We start from the raw sequence: 20,955 nt of genomic DNA, 5'->3' as shown, positions 1-20,955 counted from the left end.
ATTTAATATAAAATAGAATAATAATAAAATGTACTTATAACATGATGAGGTAAGAAAATCTATTAAAGAAAAAAATATTAAAGAATCTATTAAAGAAAATCTAAATCTATTAAGTCAAAAATATATTCAGATCCCACTTATGAAGACATCAAATGAAAAACAAAAAATGAAGCATAGAATAAACTAAAAACATCAATGGAATGAATGCTGATTTGTATAATTTTGATAAAATTCCTAAATTAATAGCATTAAAAAAACTACCTTCCTAATATCTAATAATAAATTGACTCTAATGGTACGACCGGAGTTTAACGCCTTGCTTGGCGCGATTTTGAAAAACCGCCAATTCGCCAACAAAGGTCTTGCGCTGTGTTTTGCGAAATGTCCAATCATAGCGCATAATAAAGGCGAAAGATAATAGGTTTGCCAGTCTAGAGGTTGTGAGCTTTGGTGCATTATCGCAACTTGGCGAAGAAGGGGGTTAAACTCCGATTCACCCAAATTGGTACAAATTCGCTTATACTAAAATATAATTAAAAATAAAATAAAACTATACGCATAAATTAAAACTTTAAAAAGATTAGAAGGAAATGTCACAGTTTTCAAAATATGATTTTTATAACAGATATTACCGGCGATTCATGTCGAATGCGTTCTACATGAATATTGAACCGATATTCGGGTACTTTGCTACATTTAGTGGCAAATATTTTGGCCAATCAAGTAATCCGTGAGTAAATAAATAGAAAAATTCAGAATACACATATTGAGGCATTTATTTTAGTTAGCAATTTTGGGAAAGTATTCAAATTTTCATTGTTTTGATCTACATCGTATATTGTGATTCGAAATTCTTTCCTAATTATTTACTCAATTGAAGTTACCCAGCTGCGGAAGAAATAAGCATGGCTACTTGCAATGGACGTGATGAGACCAACAAAGTCAAAGTAATGCTCTTATTTTGTTTTTTACATTGCACCAAGTAGTTCTGTATAACAACAATAATTTAAATACGAATACTGATGACTTTTTAAAATTGAATTTTTTATTTGTGTCTTCACATTGTGATTGAAGTGGTATGAACTGTATCAAAACCGAAAATAAATTATTAGATTTTTTTTTCCCTTTCTCATCTGTAAGTTGGTATATTTCATATACAATTATTTAAATTGCACAGTATTTATGAAACTCATATTTTTTGTGGTTTAGGTTGGATATACGTTATTTTCTTAAATCGGTGTTTACTCGGTTATGTAAACATTATTCTTGTTAATTTGCATATAAAATACAAAGTATATTCAAAAACTTTTTCTAGTATAAATTATATTGAGTATCAGTTTTATAGTTCTATATTAGACATAATTCTTATCCCTTGTTTCTATAATATATAATTTCCTAAAACCTGATTGGTGTGAAATATGTATATATTTAATTAGAATTATTAATTAATCAGCTGTAGCTTTGATATAAACGTGTAGTTAATGAATTATATATTCAAAATTTTTTTTATTGACATTAAATGCAAAAATGAACATTTTATTTTTTTATTGAAAAAGGCATTTTAATTGTTTATTCGAAATGCAAATTCCCATCTTTAATTATTCAACTATTTGCTACAGGAGACATTAATTTGCCTTTTTGATAGTTCATAGAATAATTAACAGAATAGTTTTTGATAATTATAAGAATATTTTACTGTTTTTGAAAATACGGTATCTCATTTTAGCTACAAAATTCAATCAAAATATTTAATTCTGTCCTTTTTTTTCTTCTCTTCTTCATCATTAATATAAGTTGTAAATTGTTTCAACTATATAAAATGTTACATGTATTACATTATTAAAGATTATATTTAAATACATGAATGATTAAATAAGATTTCAAGCAAAAAATGTATATTGAAGAAAACAATAAGGAACATAGGAAATATTTGATGGTAAATTAATAATCAAGAAATATAGTACGGTGTTACAGAAATAAATTATTCTAAATCAAAAATTAAAACTAATTTTTTTATACATTTCTGAAATTTTTTTTTATTTGTGGTTTTATTTATAGGCGTAATATTTTGACTAAAGTAATATAATGTAAGTATAAAAGAAGTTAAAATTAATCATAGATACTTTTATATAACTTGATTTCAGAATTAAATTTCGATTCTAGAAATATATATATGCTTAATAAAAGTGACATAAAATGGCTGCAGAATTTTGTGAAATCTATACAGTTCACAAAGAATTAATGTTCTAAAAATGCAAGATTCAAATTTTTATATCATCTCTGTGCATAAAACTACTGATGGATAAAATCTAACAATTTAGTAAATAAATTATAAAAGTTCAGCATTGTACTAAAATAAAATTGCAGAGATATCTTTAAATTTATTTCTTTGGAGCAGCTTTGATTTACAATCATTTTCTCCAAGAAAATAATTTATCGCAAATTTTAGCGAAATGACCGAATGTGGCGCAAACGGCAGTAATAGCATAACAACAGCAAAAGCACCACTGAAAAATTTCCCTTATTTCAAAAATTGAATCATAAATAATTTGTAATAAATACTAATGATTAATGAAAGAAAAGAAAGCATTTGTGTGCAAATAATCTAATTCTTACAGAAATGTCACATAATTGCTACTAATACTATTTAACTTTTCTATTCATTCTATTAAATATGCTATTTTGCTTGTACCAATAATGTCTATCAATAAATAAATAATTATGTAATATATATAAAAAAGTTTTAATGCTTTTGCTGGTTTATTTATGTAATCATAATGCTAACAAACTTATATGTGTTCATATTTAACTCGCCTACAGAAATTTTAATTTCTTTTATTGATTCTATAGATTCATAGACCCATTTATTTCAGTAAGATTGTTCATTTTTTTTTTCACTTTCTTTTTCTCCTCTTTCTCTTTGTCCCTTCAAGGGTAAAAATTCAATTTAAAGATTAGTACAGTTTTTTCTTCAATTTCTCATTATATGGATCTCTGAAAGTGATTAATCTGCTTTTCCTGACACATGGTTTTAAATTTATATATATTTTTTTGCTTTTTTTTATCAATCTATTTCCATTTCTAATGCCTTTCACATCATTGTCTTTAAAATTTTCCAGTTCATCCATTCAGTATGTCATGAAACACACTGGTGAAACTGCAGTGATGTTTAGTATAAAATGTTTACTTGAAAAGAAAAATCCTTCTTGTGATTTACCTGGTCATTCAGGAATTTTTAGTGAAAAAAAGAGCAGATTCATTCTCCAAAAAAAGTTATGTAACTTTTATCATTCATTAACTGTATCTTACCAGATGATATTTCTAACATGAAAATGTACTCAATTCAAATTACCTCAGAAAATTATGAGAGGAGCAAATACCAAGATACATTTGAAAACATCCTGGGTATTATTTCCATCACAAATTGGACTCAAAAGGAGACAGGACAGATTCCTAGTGTGTTTTAAGTAAAATGATCATTACTTTTGACCTACATAAATTCATATTAAACACCAAGCCATTTTGCAATAATTGCATTATAGTTAACAACATCTCTTGTGTACTTTTAAAATGTATAAAATATTCTATCTATAAAGAAAAACTTTAGAAAAATTAAAAATTATCTAATCAAATGTTTCATGCAGCTTACTTTTCATCACAAGCTTTTTTTGTTCAAAAAAACATCTGCTCTTTTTCCTTTAAGCTTTTAAATGCTTTGACCTTTGTTGATTACAGCCTTTTGGTATTCAGCAGGTTGTAGCCTATGTTGTTATGTATCTCATTATTCGATTATTCAGGTTCAATTACAATTATAAAAATTTATTTTGCTAAAATTGGTGAAAGTAAATCTATGAAATAACTTTTGTTTTCCTAACCTATTATGTATAATATTTCTTATCAGTTCTAAAGCTTATTTTGAACTTTCTCAGTTTGTAGCTGTGATGGTCTAAGAATAAGGCCCTAGCTTTGAAGCTAGTGGATTCCAGTTTAAAATCCAATTCTGCTATAGATTCATCATGTATGCAGGCCTAGTTTATATTAAATTTGGCTCTGTATGTCAACTGTCTATCCATTGATGTATTGATGTCATATTTGCCATTTGACAATGGTTCAAAATTATGGGATCCATCCAGAGTAGCTAAGATTGTTAGTAAAATAATTTTTTTTTCTTACAGATCTTTGAATAACTATTAGTTGTTTATATTACTTTTTACCTTAGAAATATAATTATTCATTTGAAAGCAAGACTGCATTAATTTATGTTAAAGTATTAATATGCTTCCTTTACAGGTTTTATGCAATTTTATTATATCATTGATTGATTATGATGTTTAAGATAATGTTTAGTTTATTTATATGGTAATAAAAATTATTTTAAATCTTTTGCTTCTAGTCACCAAATTATACTTTAAAATTTACTTTGGCTGGACATTCCAAAGCTATTTCTTCTGTGAAATTTAGTCCAAGTGGAGAATGGCTAGCAAGTTCTTGTAAGTATGCATCTGTTTATAGTGTTATGACCATTTTAAGCTTTGATTAATTTCTAATTATTTGCAGAATTACATGGTGAAGTAACCATAAATACATGAAAAAGGACACAAATAAACATGAAAATAACTTTTGAATAATTTTTATTTAGACATAGTTAGAAAATGACCTGCACACACAATAAATTTTTGTACTTGCAAATTTTTTAATTTTTGTACTTGCAAAATGAACCAAAATCAAAAGGTACTCTTCAAAATTAAAATATCACTTTCTTTATTTTTTAGTTTTTTAAAATTTATACCTACAGATGATTGAGAGTTTACTGTATTTTAATTGATTTAAATGAAAAAATTGCTCACTGAGAAATATATTGAACTAAATTTAATAGGAAATATTAATAAAGTAAAAAGTGGTTGAGTTATTAGTTACATAAGTATTAACTGAATTGTTATATTTTAGAAAAGCATTTATCCTTAAAAGTATTTATTAATTCAGTATGTCTCAGTTCCAAACTGAGACATATTATTTATAGTTTTGAAAACATTTTACTTGTTTGAAATTAACAGACACAACACATTTTTGCAGATATGCAAAATTCAGTGTTTTTAGAATTGAATTTTATTTTCTTAAGATGGATAAATGTTCTTTATGTAATAATCCTGCAATATTTTAATCTTAATATCTCAAAAACTTTTTGTATAAACTTATTCATATTATTGTTCAATTAATCATACTTATTTTATTTTTTGGGTATTTATATTTGACCAACTAATTATTTTATGAAGTTCTGTTTTTTATAGACTGTGTAGTCAGATGATATATTTTGCATTTTTGGATTTTGAATGTCATTATTTGTAGAAAGTCTATTTATTTATTTATTATTATATTGTATAATTACTACCTTATAACATGCTAAACAGATGGAAAGTTCAATTTTATTTTTTAAAATAAAATTGAAAATATATCAATTTTATTTTTTAAATTACAATATTATAAAACAATAAAAAATTTTTTAGAGCCAGAATACAATTTATCTTTTGTAAATTGCCATATTTGCCATTGTTAGATATTTATTGGTTTACAAATTTAAACATATTTATACATCTAGAAATTTTTACGTAGTATTTTATCTGCTCACCTTCCTTCGATTTCTTTCCTTTCAAAAATTACTGTTTCTTTGTTTACAAATAAACCACATTCTGAAGGTTATCTTAAATAAAAATTTCATTTAAAAAAAAAACCTGGCAAAATTTTGGAAGGGATTGTATTAACTAATGTTTATCAATTGTGTACTTTATTTGCTGTTTTACTATATTGATACTTATAATTTAAAGCATACCCTATCAAAAAATGAATTATCATTTTTTCAGAATAATTTTTCAGGATGTTAAAATAAAACTGCCAATTTTCTCCATTTTTCTTATAACTTTATTTATTAGTTAATAAGCCAGATTTTTCATTTTTCAGCTGCTGATAAACTTATAAAACTATGGTGTTCAGAGGATGGGAAATTTGAAAAATCAATTGTTGGTCATAAATTAGTATGTACTTATACTGTATTTGTAATTTTTATACTGTCACCTTTTTTTATTCAAAATTATATGTATAACATTTTCAAATTATTTGCATTCTTAAAATAATTATTTTCTTTAATGCATAGAGCTAATTTCTAAGCTGTTAGAAATTGACATATAATTGTAGTAGAAAAAATACTTTAAATGACAAATAATTATATTTCATGTTATGTCAACAAATGTGTTTCTGAAAAAGTTGCGTATTCTAATTTTTTTCAAACAGTCTTCTGGTGTTATCTTATAGAATAAAATGGCTGATACTTTGAATATCCATTGTGTTATGACAAAAATTGACAGATTTAGATTGTTTAGCCTAAATGGAGGTCCATAAAAATTATTTTAAAGTACAGTTTGAAAAATTAACGTAACATAATTGCAAATCATTTCTTAAGATCTCTCTAGAATTAAAATTTTAGCTTTAAAAGTCAGTTTGTAATATGGATTTTCAGCATTTTGTAACGATCAGTTTGAGGCATGGAATAGTAGATTTTTGTTTAAAATGTTATAGTGTATATTCAAGAATATTTTTAAAAAATGGTTGATAAGACTGGAAATTGTATAAAAAGTTCTTTATAACTTTTTGAGAATTTTATGCATCATTTTAATAAAATATAAATTTTTCTGGCATTTAACGTATTTTTTTAATTTGAACTATTAGTCTATCTCTAATAGCTTAGAAATTAACTTTTGATCCATAATCAGAACAGATATCCTGTATCTTAAATAATTGAAATTTCTCATTAACTTTTTATTTGGAATATTCTTATTTGTGAGGAGTTATGTGAATTCTTTTCGCTATTATTATTTGTTTGTAGTTTTAGTGCTTTGCCTAATTTTTCAATATTTTATAGGGTATATCTGATGTTGCCTGGTCAACTGACAGCCGTCTATTAGTCAGTGCATCAGATGATAAAACTCTAAAAATTTGGGAAGTGTCATCAGTAAGTATGATGCTTTTGTGGTTATATTATATATGATTTACTTCAAAATAATATAATTATATTGCTGTTTTTTTTTTTCTTAGTTAGAATGTAAAACGAACAGTCATAAATAAAAGATCAATACAATATATTTTTAAAAATTAAACATCATATTTAATGATATAAATTTTTGAATTGAGTCATCTTATCTTAATGCTTATAAATTTTCACCAAAATTTGAAAGCTTTTGGATTTTTACACTTTATAATATGCGACTGCATGAAATGAAAGCTGTTGTGATCTCATGGCGGAATGCCAGTTTTAAGATTGGAGGATTACGAGTTCAGATCCAATTCTGAGGGATATCTGTCATTGTCAATAGATTTCATATGTAAGGTCTCATGTGCTTGCTCAAGCATCTTTTTTCAGATGGGATTAGAAATTTGTAGAGAAGCATGTTATAAGCTATGGTTAATTCTTGTCTCTTGAGCATGGTTCCGAATTATGCTGTTTGTCTTAATGCTAGTTTTGCTTCAAAGTAAGATGTTAATCTAAACCAATTAATCCTTGAAATAAATATGAAATTGACCTTTTATATATATATATATATATTTGTGGATAAGATTCGAGATTTGATAGCTGTTTTTAATATATCTTGATTTAATTTATCTAACATTGGAAAGAATAACAGTTGGCATATGAAAATCTAGTTATACCCATTATGAACTTACTTCTTATAATATACATACATACATATATATTATTTTTGCTTTTTATAGTAAATACAATTTGTTCTTATAGCTTCATATAAAAAATGAGAAACTGCCGATTATTTCATAATTGCTCCAAATAATCTTATAAATTTGCCAAAATGGAAATTCAAATATTTTTACAAGATACATGTTATATGTACAAGAACATTTTTTTAATTAAGGCCTCTATTCATTTCAAAATTATTATTTGTTAGGCCAAACTTGCCAAATTTTAGTTTTCACAGGGGGGGGGGGATACTCGGTACTTAAAATTCTAAAGGTTTAAGATTCTACCATTTTATAACAGGTTTTTGTTTTATAATGCTCATAGAATTTTTTTTCCCTAGTGTAACCCTTCTTTACATATAAAAGATTGTCCTGATTAATAGATCAAAGTGCAGTATAAACCATTGAACTTAGAAGCATGAAATTTGAGAAATTATTCTTTGGGTATTAGCATATTTTCAAAATTTTAATTTGAAATTTAATTAAAAAAATAAAAACAAAATTTTAACATGTTTTCAATATAATATCAAAGCATATTATCGCACAAAAATTAATTTTTAAACTGTTTTAAAGATTGAAAAAAAAAATGATTTTACTGATATCACCAATTTTGTTTGAATTAATTCATTTTTTTTCTGTAGTCTTGATAATTTTTGAAAAATTAGTTTAGACACAATTTGTAACAATTTTTATTATAAGGAAATTCAAAATTATAACATTGCTTCTTCAATTCAGTCACATTATTTTACAGCTGTTAAAGTTGTGATAAAAGAATAAATAAATAAGTAAATAAAAAACCCTGTTAAATTTTGGAGCAATATAATATAGTATTTTGGTCTGGCTAAAATACTTTAAAAAAAGTGCTTCAATTGGCACTAATTAAACTGGTAATTTAAGAAAGGCTGAAAAATGTCACAGTTCCTTACTATTAATCTTACAAAAGTGGACTTAAATTTTTTGGCATTGATAGTTTTATCATTTTTTTTTCAATGCCAAAATGATATTTGTTTTACAATAGAAGACATTGTATGAATGTAGAAATAAATGTTAACATTTAAAGAATACCCATTTAAAACTAATTAAATTTTTTACAATTAGTTACTATAAAAATATGCATTTTTATAAAATGGAAAACATCCTATATTTCGAAAATGCACAGGATTACTTATGCATATATACATAAATGTGCTTCATTTTTTGGTTAAAGTGCTTAAAAGTACTTCATTATTGCAGCAATATCTCACTATGTACTCTATTATGGTTAATGTACTGTATCATTGCATTAGTATAGAGTATTGTAGAAAATTTTCAGCAGTTCATTGCCATCTTTAAAGGAATTTTTTTTTTTTTTTTAAGTTTTCAAAAATGATGGGAATATGTTTTATTTTCATGCTTTTGTTTTATTGTTATAATAAATGTTAATGCTTCTTTAATTGTTCTTCTATTATTTTATAACTTTAGGTCATTGTACTTTAACATAATGCTTGTTATAGATAATAACTTATGATTCCTAATAGCATTTTTTTGGTAATCATTGCAGAAGTATTATGCAGAACAGAAGACTGATGTTTAATATTAATAATTTTGAAATCAATTACCAAGCCTTACCAATTTATGGTTTTGCAGTTCTAACTTTATGAATTAAGAACTGTAAATAACTTTATTATATAATTTTTTAGAAATGTATCTGAAACATACATTATACAAAGTATGTCACAAACATGGTTTTTCAGCATATATATATATATATATATATATATATATATATATATATATATATATATATATATATATATATATATTTAATGTAATGTATTTTTATGATACTACATTTCTGATTCTGTATATATGTATTTTTCCTTTCTGTCTTTTTAAAGGGTAAATGTGTGAAAACTTTGAAGGGGCATACTAATTATGTATTTTGTACGAATTTTAATCCTCAATCTAATTTGGTTGTCTCTGGATCGGTGAGTCACAACACTGTTTCTTTCTATAAAATATATAACTTATATTGTATTTAAAATATTCAATATAAGATATTTTTTGGGAAAATTATTTTCATATATTTAATTTGAATGATTTATTATTTTTGAATAAATACTCAGTGAATTATTTTTTAAATTAATGTTTAAATTAATATTGGAAAGAATTTTTTCTTTATAATTAATATAATTTTTAATTATTTACTATTAACTTTATAGATTTACTGCCATTAATAAATTATCTTTACTATGGCTTGTAATCTCTGTGATATTTAGAATTGGGAACTATAATCTATGTTGTTGGTTAGATTCAATTATTAAGCTTCGCCAAAAAACTTATTATCACTGCCATTCAATTTCTGTTTTTTTTTTTTTTTGGTTTTTTTTTTTAAATTCTAGTTTAACATCTCTATGATAAAATATACTTCAGATATTCTTATTGACATTAAATATATTTTAAAGTGGTTATGGATAAGTATTATTTATTTACCCCACTTATTTATAAAATTTTTATGAATAGAAAGTATCTGAATACTCTGGCAGCAAATTTAGTAGCAGCAATTCCTAATTTTTATTTCCCAATTATTGAACAGCTAACAACTAATTTTTAGAAACAGAAGTTCTATTAGTTCATATTACAAACTTCCCAAATTTCTGCCCTAAATTAATTTTGATTGTTGCTTTATTGTTTTTATAAATTTCAACAATTGCTTTGATGTTTATCATTTTTATTGTTTTAATCGTGGTTTTTTTCTTTAGCTTGTAGAAATTCCATGAATCCAATTATTGTTATTTTAATTTTAGTATTAATATTGAAAGAACTATTTACTTAATTCAAACAGGCAAAATTACTTAATCATAAATACTTTAATTTAGCATATTTGAGACTGATTCTTTTTGCTAATTAATCTACTCCTCTTATATGTATTAAAGTATTTGGTGCATCTGTTTTAATTTTTTTGAAAATATAATTTTAGTTTGATGAAAGTGTCCGCATATGGGATGTAAAGACTGGTAAATGCTTGAAAACCCTTCCAGCCCATTCTGACCCTGTTTCTGCTGTAAGTATTATAATACATTCAAAAGGTAAAAATTGAATTTCATTATTGCTTATATTTGCATGCTATATCATATATCATGCAGATATTTTTCAATTTTTTATGTACTATTTAGTATTTGTTTTAATAAAAATATTGAATTTTTTCCGAACATTTTAATTTTATTATCTTGGAAAATCTATGGTAATATTTATATGAATATCACAATTGTGATATCAGTAAAAATTATTATTTTGCTGATATCTGAAACATTGGAAATTAATGTTTGAGTGCAAAACTGATTGTATGAAATACTTGTAATTTTTTTTCTCCAGTTTGTTTTAAACTGGATACCAGACTTCTAATTATTTTATATTTGTTATTTAATATTGAAATTTTTTTCAATATCTAATGGATAATAAGGAATTATTTCTTTTAATTCATTTTATTATAAAAACAAAATGTAAATTATTGCTTATTTTTTTTTCTATTTTATTTCTAAACTTCTTAATATTGTTATTATTAAAATATTTATATGCAGTTCTCTTATGGTTGAAAATAATTTGAGATTTCCATTTCTGCTTATAAAATCTTATGCTATGATGCCCAATGTCCTGACAACAGGGTTAAGGGTTTAAGGTATGATTCAATGGAAGAACCACTTTATATAAGGGTGTGGTGAATTTAAAACCATAGGAACTCAAATCTCTTGCATGGGTGTGGTATGGAATTTATTGCAGGTGATGCCACATGTGGTTTCCTTGTCATATGACTCTCAACTTAAAATTAAGGGCAAATATGAAGTCCATTCCAAAATAATCCTTTTGTTGCAGTTTTAATATAAGCTTATGTGTAAATTTTTTCAAAGATTAAGTCTAATAATTAGCTTTTGATAATGCATCAGATAGTGTTAATTAATCAGGGAATTAAGTTACTGAATTCCTAAATCTCTACATTTTTCAGTGTATTTGTACTCATTTAATAAACTTCTGTCTTTGCTTTTTTATAGGTTCATTTTAATAGAGATGGTTCTTTAATAGTGTCTTGCAGTTATGATGGATTATGGTAAAATTTGTTTAATTTCTAGTTTATTTTATTTTTTTACTTTATTCAATCAATGGAAATGTTCAATGGAATTGTTTTGGTTTTATGTATTATTTACAAATTACAATTATAAATCAGGACTAAAATTAATATCTATTCCTTATTTTAAAGAAACATTTGAATTGGCATACAATAATGAATACAACACCTTAATCAGTAGAAACAAAATAAATTGTCTTCTTTTGTCATAAGGAACTAAATTTACTTAAAAATGTAATGTTGTGTCAATACTGCGTAACATTACTTTGACCAATGTAGCAGCAATGTGCTTCTACCTAGCATAATGCCAAGTTGAGTGCGTTAGCACCATCTGCATGTGATACAAGATCTGTTGAGGTGTCTTCTTCACTTTCCTTGGTATTATCTTCATCTTGATTCTTGACCGAATGGAATGGAAATGATGATACCATACTTCAATAAGAATTAATTCTTTCACACAGCACATACTTTAACTTTATGTGAGCAATACTTCAGTGCAAGTTAACAATGACAGGCTTTGATAGGGCAGGAAATGTCAAATACTCTTTTGATTTGGGTGGACAAGAAAATAAATAAAATGAACTGTACCACTATTAATACAGTAGACTATTTTAAATGCATGTTTCCATAGTAACTATGGATTACTCCAGTTCAAGATCATTCTTTACTTCTAAGTCTGTGGTTTACTATACTGTTTGAAATATCACTAGCTCTTTATGTACTCTTTCACAGATAAACTGGAGTCAATACTCTGTTGCATTTGCTGTGTCAAAAGCATTTTATCAAATTTCCCAGATAATCCAGATTCTCCTTAATTATAGATATGAGCTCTAATTATATCAGATTTCTAAGGTTTCTCAATAAAAGTAAAAATTAAGAGGATTTTTCAAATTTTTAATACTTCATAAAAAAAAATCTATGCTTTTATTCTTTTGAGTGTTTTATTTTCTGATGGTTTGCTGCATAAGAAATGTTCATTATCAGTTTAGCATTAAAAACTATTTTAAGCCTTAAGTTGTTCCAATTTACATGAGTATTTAACATTTTATTTTTAACAAATTCATGTAGATATTAATATGATTTTTTAAATTGTTATATAGATTAACTATTTAAAATTTCTCATGTATGTATTATAGCAAAAGAGACATTGAATTATTGTGTAATAAAGCTTGTAAAAATTTATTTTGATGAAGTAACATATATTTGTATAAAATTGCAAACTTTTTTTCTTTTTTTCCCCATAATCTACCACGAAAATGATGTTATTTGTCTTTAGTAAATAGTTATCTGAAATGTTAGCTTAAAAAAGTTTTTTTTTTTTTTTTCCAGTTGAAAAATGTTTTTACTGTTTTCTAAAATATATAGTATTATCTTTTCCTTAATTAATTTTGTCAATTAATGTCCTTATGGTATTTATTATACATGATTTGACACTTTTTTTTTACTGTTATAAAGTTCTGAAGAATTGTTCTATGAGAATTGTTAATTAATTTAAAAATTATTTTTTCTTCTTTTTAGTCGAATATGGGATACAGCTTCTGGACAATGCTTGAAAACCTTAATTGGTAGGTTAATTAATTTATTATATTTTCACTTAAAAATTTATATCACTATCTTAGAATTGATGAAGTGATAATTTGTCAAAAAGTTATTTTAAAAAAGTACTCTTAGGTTGTTTTTTTAAAAATATTATTTAAATGCTTGATGCATAATATAACAAAGATTTTATAAATGGATTCCTCTTTCCAGAAGATAGAAATATTTTGCAAATGAATTATTGAGTCATTGATGTTTTGAATTTGGATTGTCTTTTTTTTTTAACTTTCTAAATACAAAAAGTAACTTAATTCAATCATGAAATTATTTGTAATAGTAAATAAAGTCTAAATTGTTTTTTATTTTAAAGTATGTAGATAGTAGAAATCAATTGCAGTATTTGAATAAATCTGTCAAAATCATTATGTTTGTGTTAATTTTTAAATTGTATTAATTTTGTAGATGATGACAATCCTCCTGTATCGTTTGTAAAGTTTTCACCAAATGGAAAGTACATTCTGGCGGCTACATTAGATAAGTGAGTGTTATTTTGAAAGATATTGATTAAAATTTGTCTACTATTGATAATTTTATATAGAAGGAAATTCTTATTATTGAGTTGCATCTTATATTATGAAAGAATCAAATAATTTAGAAGTGGGAGGAGGGGGGGATAAGAAGTGAAATTTAATTTCATGTTGAAAAGAATAATAGTAGAAAAAGATAGACATTTGGCATATTTGAGATTATTTAATTTACAAGATTTTTTTTATATAATATATTAAAAATATTTAATACTTTCAATTATTCATATCAACTTTATATATCCTATTGGGTTTTTACAGCACAATACATATACATATATATTGTGATATCTTATGAAGTTAGTCATAATGGAATACTTTCAAGAGATTAGCCTGAATCCTATATATGTAAATATTAAGAAAATTTAAGAAATTTCTAATTACTTTTATTGTGCAAAATTATTCTTATATTTAAATAAAAATATGGAGGAACCAATTTCTAAACATTTTATGACGATTTAAATGAAAATTCTTATGCTTCCCCAAAATTATTTATTGCATTTTTGAGAAATTTGATATTTAATAAACTGCAGTAGTGTTGAATGGCAAACTACATAAACTGAGGTACAGTTTTTAATGGTGACTCTGCATAAAATTTTAACTGATTTCTAATTACATTAGTATACATTCAATTATGCTGTCTTTTATTTTCGTTATATCCTTTCAAATTTAGTAATTGTATAAATATTTAAAGGTATTTTAACTGAACCTGCATATCTTAATGAAACATTAAGAAATAAAAAAAAAATATTTAGAAATATTACTTTTGAAACAATTCATGAAATATTGTGATTATAATTTTATGAAAGTTATTCTTTATGTTGGTTGCAGTTAAAAACGTTTAAATTATTTTCATTTTCTTGCAGTACTCTGAAGTTGTGGGATTATAGTAAAGGAAAGGTAATGTCTTTTCAATAAGATAATATTTTTTAAATGTTTTTTTAACTTCTTATTCATTAAATATTAATTCTTTTTCTTATGGTGTCATTCTGTTTTTTTTTTTTTTTTACTTATGTGTTTATGTTTAAATGTTAGGGAACAGTAGGGGAATTTTTTTGTTGCAATTCCTGAGGTATTATATTTAGTTTCAAAATGTAAAAATTGTGCTGGATATTTAGAAAATATTTCAGAGAATATATGCTTTGCTTCGATATTAGAATATTATTTTCAGCTAATTTTAATTTATTTTTGCAAAATATGAATATGCTGTTAATTATATTTCTTTCTGCTATATATTATTAAAAATGAAATTTTAAGGATTTTTACAATTTTAATTAAAAAAATTCCTTAAGCCTGTATATATTTTCTTTGAATGCAACATTATAAATACAAGCAGTTATACCTATGGATATATTTTCTTTAATTCCCACAGGTTTTTCAACATAGAAATTAAAAGAAATCTTTATTTTGCCAGAACTTAATAATTGTGCTGTTTCTTCTTATGGTCTAAAAGCTAGTGTTTGAATACCAGCTTGAAAGTCATTACTCTGGATGCAAGGAATTTTTAGAAAAATATTTTTCATGCATTATAACTATTTCCTTTTTCTAATGTTTTTGAGAAATGTCATATAATTTACCTGCAATTAAAGTGGTGAAAATGCCTTTGGGTTACAAACAAATATAATTTTCAAAATTTAAAATTTTGTAGTATTTTTTTTTATGTCCATTAGTATAAAAATGTCAACATATTTTATACTTTTTTTTCTGTACTTAACACTTTTTACTTTTTTTTACAGTGTTTGAAAACATATACAGGACATAAAAATGAAAAATATTGTATTTTTGCAAATTTCTCTGTCACTGGTGGCAAGGTATGTATATTTTTATTGATGTGATTTTTGTTCATTTTTGTGATTTCTTTTTAAAATTAAGCATTTTATTTCTTGATTTAGTTTTGCATATGATATAGAGAAATGGAGAATAGCACATAGTTGCCTTTTTCTAAATATATTTAAACAAAAGACCAATAGATATATTGGAACAGTAGTAAACATATTAAATGCTTTATTGAATAAATTTCTAGAAACTAGTTCTGGTGTATTAACCTTGAAGGGGAAATAAGGTTTTTGCATTGATGTTATTATTTTTGTTTATTGAAAATTTAAAATATTTATTATTGCATTGAATGACATTATTTGCATGTAAATTTAATATTCAGATTTGATAATGGATTCCTAAAAAAATTTCAATGGGAAAATAAGAATTTATATTAAAGATTGGAATATATATGCTCTAACATAATTATAGAATTATAGATAGATTAGTAAATTGCCAGCAACTCATGATCTTAGGCCCTTAATTGGTGTGTCACAACGTAATAGAAATTTAGGCACTACTACTTTCCTACTTGTAAGGAGAGAAAAATAAATTTTAAAGGCTCTATCTTAATATTTGCTGCACATAACAATGTTGTTAAACCATGTAATATGTTTATTAACGTATATCTTGTTTTCATGTCATATTAAATATGCATTGTTTAAATTTTACAAATTCCATTTTTAATTTGTGTTGCTTTGAGATTGAATCATATAGATATCAGTTGCCAGAAACTCTTGATAACTATCTGTGTGTTTCTTCTTTATTTGCATCTTTTCCTTAACTTTGTTGATAAAATACATAGCTCAGCTAATCAGGGGGGGGGGGGGAGGATTATATTCAGTTAGGTTGAAACAATTTTCTTTAGATATATCATAAATAAGCCACTTTAGAAATGACTATCTATACTTTCTGTAATTGAATGAACTTAAATCTTGTAAATGTTCAATTTTACCTTACCTTTTATTTACAATTAATTCTTATATGGTTATTTAATGGCTTCTTCATATGTTTTGGAATTCCAAATAAATGCTTTAAATTGTTGTATAAATATTTAAATTTAAACAAGAAATGTTATTATTATTATTATTATAGAATAAATAATCCAAAAGTTAGAATTGCAGTTTTTTAGAATTTCTGATTTTTACATTTTCTTCTCATTGTAGTGGATAGTTTCTGGTTCAGAAGATCACATGGTCTATATATGGAATCTTCAGACAAAAGAAATTGTGCAAAAATTAGAAGGGCACACTGGTAAATAATTTTTGAATAATTTAACTATCTTAATAAATTTCCATTTGATAATTTTATGTAAAATTTGAGAATAAAATGATTTATTTTAATACAACTATTTGCTTATCACAAAACAAATGTTCTATCTTTACAATGTAACTGCAGTTTTGAATCTACAGACATATATAATATGAATAATTATTGATATTTATATTTTCATTTAAGAATAATTTTTGTAAGTTTAAGGAATTAATTTCAAAGAAAAGCAAAGTGAAATTTTTTAAAATTAACCTATATATTGATGCTGTTCTTAATATAAAATATACCCTTTGAATATGACAATTTTTAAAATGAGATATATATACAACAACAACAAAAGAATTAAACAGAAGAATTATTACTAAAATGATATCGAATGTATTCGTTGCTATAAATATTTAATTTGTTTCGCTAACTTAAGAAGTAGTTCTTAATTGATTTTTCACTATAAATTTTTGTTTCAGATGTTGTTTTATGCACTGCTTGCCATCCAACTGAAAATATCATTGCATCAGCTGCTCTGGAAAATGACAAAACCATAAAGATCTGGAAAAGTGATTCATAAGATTTTCTGTATTTTGATCTTTCACACATTTGTAAAAAGTCAGTCATCTTATGCCAATCTTTGTACTCTTCAGATTTGTTCCATTAAAAGCATTTTTATTTTACCTCATTTTTTAAAAACTATTTTGTTCTTTTGTATATTAGACTGAACCTTTTTAAATAACTGTTTGTGCATTTGTGAGAATATTTATATGTTATGATATTTAGGTGGGAGGGAATTCCCCATTGTTCAGAAATTTGTCAATACCACAGAAAAATATAAATTTGGAAATTGTCTAATGAAGTAAAACTATTTATTTTTCATAAATGCTTAGAAGTTTAAGGAAAGCCTCAAAAGATAATCATCTGTTTTAAACAAACAAAATGTAGATTTTTTGTTTTCTTTAAAAATATGATTTTTTTTGTGTATTTGTTATTTATGTTAAAATTGCAATATTTCCCCCATAGTTGTATTTAATAAATTTTTACAGTATGCATTTTGGGATATTAAGTTTTAAAGATGGAGGGGAGTCCCTGCTCTCCCTCTCTCTTTTATTTGTGGATATAGGGTGGTTGCATGTTGCCAAGTAAAGTTTTCATGTCATGTTTTATTTTTTAAAAAAATCTGCTGTTGAGAAGTTTAAAGATAAACAATCATTTTCAATTTTATTGATGATTTTGATGTTTTCAGTTTTTGATAATTACTTAAAAGCTCTTATGTAACAATTTTGAAAGAAATATTACATTTTACATAGTTGCGGACACAATGTATTTGCAAAATAAAGCTGTTATTTTCAGTATCAGTTGCAAATTATTTTTGAATGAATCTGTTGTATTTCTGAAATGTAATATTATATATATATAATTATTTTACATTTCTTTGTTAATTTATTTAATGTCTTTCTAGGAAATGAATTTCCTCATATTGAGAAGTTTTGACCTTTAGAATGGATGGGGGAAAAAATATTGATAAATTGCAATTTAAAATAAACTTTGGTAGAGATCAATTTCTGACAACCACAGACAAAATTTTTAATTCTTGTATTTCCTCATTAAAAATCTGATTGTTTATGTTAATAAAATCTACTGAATTATTTGAGCAGTCAGACTTTGACTATATTGGGAAGAAATTCTAATGTGTTATACTATTAATTGAATTATAGTTTGCTTTATTATTTTTGGAGTATTTTAAAGCCCTATTGAACTAAAACCTTAAAGCTAACAATCTGTTATAGGCTATATTAGTAATTATGTTCATTGTGTATATGAACCTAATGGAGGAGACCAGAAAATTTTGAATGATTAAGACAACTGTTTAAATTCAAAATAGTGTGATTTCCTTTTTTAAAAAAAATCATTCTGAGATGAAGATCTTGACCTTCCAAAATACTTATTTGGCACACACACACTAATTATTGGTAGAGATGAGTTTCTATGATTCATTTATGAGCTGAGAATAAGTATTCAGAAACTTTTCAAAAATAATAATGAACATTTACATAATTTATTCTGTGTATCAATATATCATGCATCATTATATTAAAATATAGCAATAATTAAATTTATACAATTTGTACACGAAATATAAACAACCTAGAACAATGTTTTTGGATCATTGTATGATATTGCTATTATTATTCAAAGAACACTCTGGCATGAAATCCTGAAATACTTTTATTATGAGGATTGATATAGATCTATTAAAAAGATTTAATTCACCATCAATATTCAATAGTGATTTAAATTGTTGCTCTAAAATTATGAATTATTATTTTTTTTCCAGTTCCAGTAAGTTAATAAACAAATTTAAGAATTTATTGAATTGCAACAAAAATAAACAATTTTACAAAAAGCCCAGCTTCATTAAATTCTATCTGATTTATAAATGTTGGAATATTTGATATATACAAGTTAAAATCAATTTCCTTGTCCTCTTATTTCATCAATCACCAGGTCTGGAATGTGATTTGTAATAACCTGTAAAATAAAATTATTAAATAATTGATTTTTTCCCTTTTTCTAGAAGATGTTCAACTTGTATATGAAGAGAGAAAATTGTTTAAGGCATAGCTTAAATGCCAAGCCATGTTTAATGTTAACTTATGTATTAAAACACTGACTAGTTTACAGTCCTAAAATAAGTATGGTAAATTGAAAATCTGATTTAATTTTGAATAAATTTAATCTGAAACAGTAAATTAAAAAAAAGATTATTAAAATCTATATATGTTACAATACAAATGCATTTTAAAATTATGAATCTGAAACTGAATTATTGAAGGGGAAAAAAAAAAAAAAACTACTTTTAATATGAATAGATTGTAAAAAGAATTGTAAAAATCTTTGTTGATCATAAAAAAAAATTAATAATACTTTTTAAAAAAATTCTGTGATACTTCTACTATTTGTGAGGTTTTTTTGTGCTAAAGTCATAATGTACTTATAATAAAAACATATTAAACTAAACAATAAATTACTTTCATGGAAAAATAGTAATGATTGTTTTAAAAGAAAAGTCTGTTTTTAGGAGAATATATCTGAAATTTTTTAAATATAAATTTATGTTACACACATCAAGAATCTCAAAATACCCCAATTCAGTAATTAAAACAAAACAAAAAAAGAGCATGGATTTCTTTTTCAGTAACATACAATTTATTGAAGAGATTTTTGAGTTTCATATTTTATTTAAAAAAATGTATATGTATTAATCTGAAGGTTAAAAAAAATAAACATGAGATTCAAAATTATACAAATGTTAAAAGTTACATTATTATTGTGAATTTATGATAATTCATTTGAATAACAAGAACAAATAATTTACTTTCTCTTTAAAGATTTTTTCTTCAGCAATAACAATAATAAAAAAGAAAGTAGATTTAATTTTTCATTAATTATATTGTGTTATTAGTAATCTTCTCTTCAATTGATAGCTGATTTATAATTACTTTATAAACAAAATTTTGAGAAGCTAGTTCATAATAATAAGAGTAATATTTAAAGTCTTAAGAAGAATTTATACAATAAAAATTGCCCTCTCCTTCACATACACTGGTACGGGTATTTCAATAGATTGTTTGAATATATTTTAAGTTCCTTCTTGAAATCAGTAGCCAATGGCTTTATGGCTATTTTTTTTATAGATTTTTGTGAATTGCAGATGAATGAAGATCTGACTTCAATCTCCAATTATCAAAACTTCAAAACCTCAATTTTGCTGCTTCAGCTTACTAGAAACAAAGTGGTCAATTGTTTTTCACTTCATTCGCTTTATTTTTTAATTACATATTTTACATTATATACAAAGTTGTTTACAAATATATGTTTAATACAAAATAGATTTAATATGGAAAGTGAATTTTC

The 20,955-nt window shown here is 24.4% G+C and overlaps 2 protein-coding genes across 2 annotated transcripts in view; one reads left to right on the top strand and one right to left on the bottom strand.

The window, feature by feature from the left end:
• Positions 1–696: 696 nt before the first annotated feature.
• On the top strand, positions 697–17,722 carry LOC129963025 (WD repeat-containing protein 5). Its single transcript, XM_056077030.1, has 13 exons — positions 697–947; positions 4,394–4,490; positions 5,956–6,029; positions 6,914–7,003; positions 9,618–9,707; positions 10,700–10,783; positions 11,769–11,824; positions 13,361–13,407; positions 13,841–13,916; positions 14,829–14,862; positions 15,699–15,773; positions 16,944–17,031; positions 17,514–17,722. Exons 1-13 carry the CDS (start codon positions 906–908, stop codon positions 17,612–17,614), a joined length of 954 nt encoding a protein of 317 aa, XP_055933005.1. The 5' UTR covers positions 697–905; the 3' UTR covers positions 17,615–17,722.
• A 1,663-nt stretch (positions 17,723–19,385) lies between these two features.
• LOC129963024 (WASH complex subunit 5-like) overlaps positions 19,386–20,955 on the bottom strand; it is a 28,166-nt gene continuing 26,596 nt past the window's right edge. The window contains exon 27 of the mRNA XM_056077028.1: positions 19,386–19,569. Coding sequence (XP_055933003.1) covers positions 19,510–19,569 — 60 coding nt within the window. The 3' untranslated portion in view covers positions 19,386–19,509. The remainder of the gene's footprint in view (positions 19,570–20,955) is intronic.

This window comes from Argiope bruennichi, chromosome 3 (genome assembly GCF_947563725.1).
Source record: "Argiope bruennichi chromosome 3, qqArgBrue1.1, whole genome shotgun sequence".
Classification (NCBI taxonomy): domain Eukaryota; kingdom Metazoa; phylum Arthropoda; class Arachnida; order Araneae; family Araneidae; genus Argiope; species Argiope bruennichi.
Note: the sequence above shows the minus strand (reverse complement) of the source record. Positions and strands in the feature narration are given on the sequence as shown.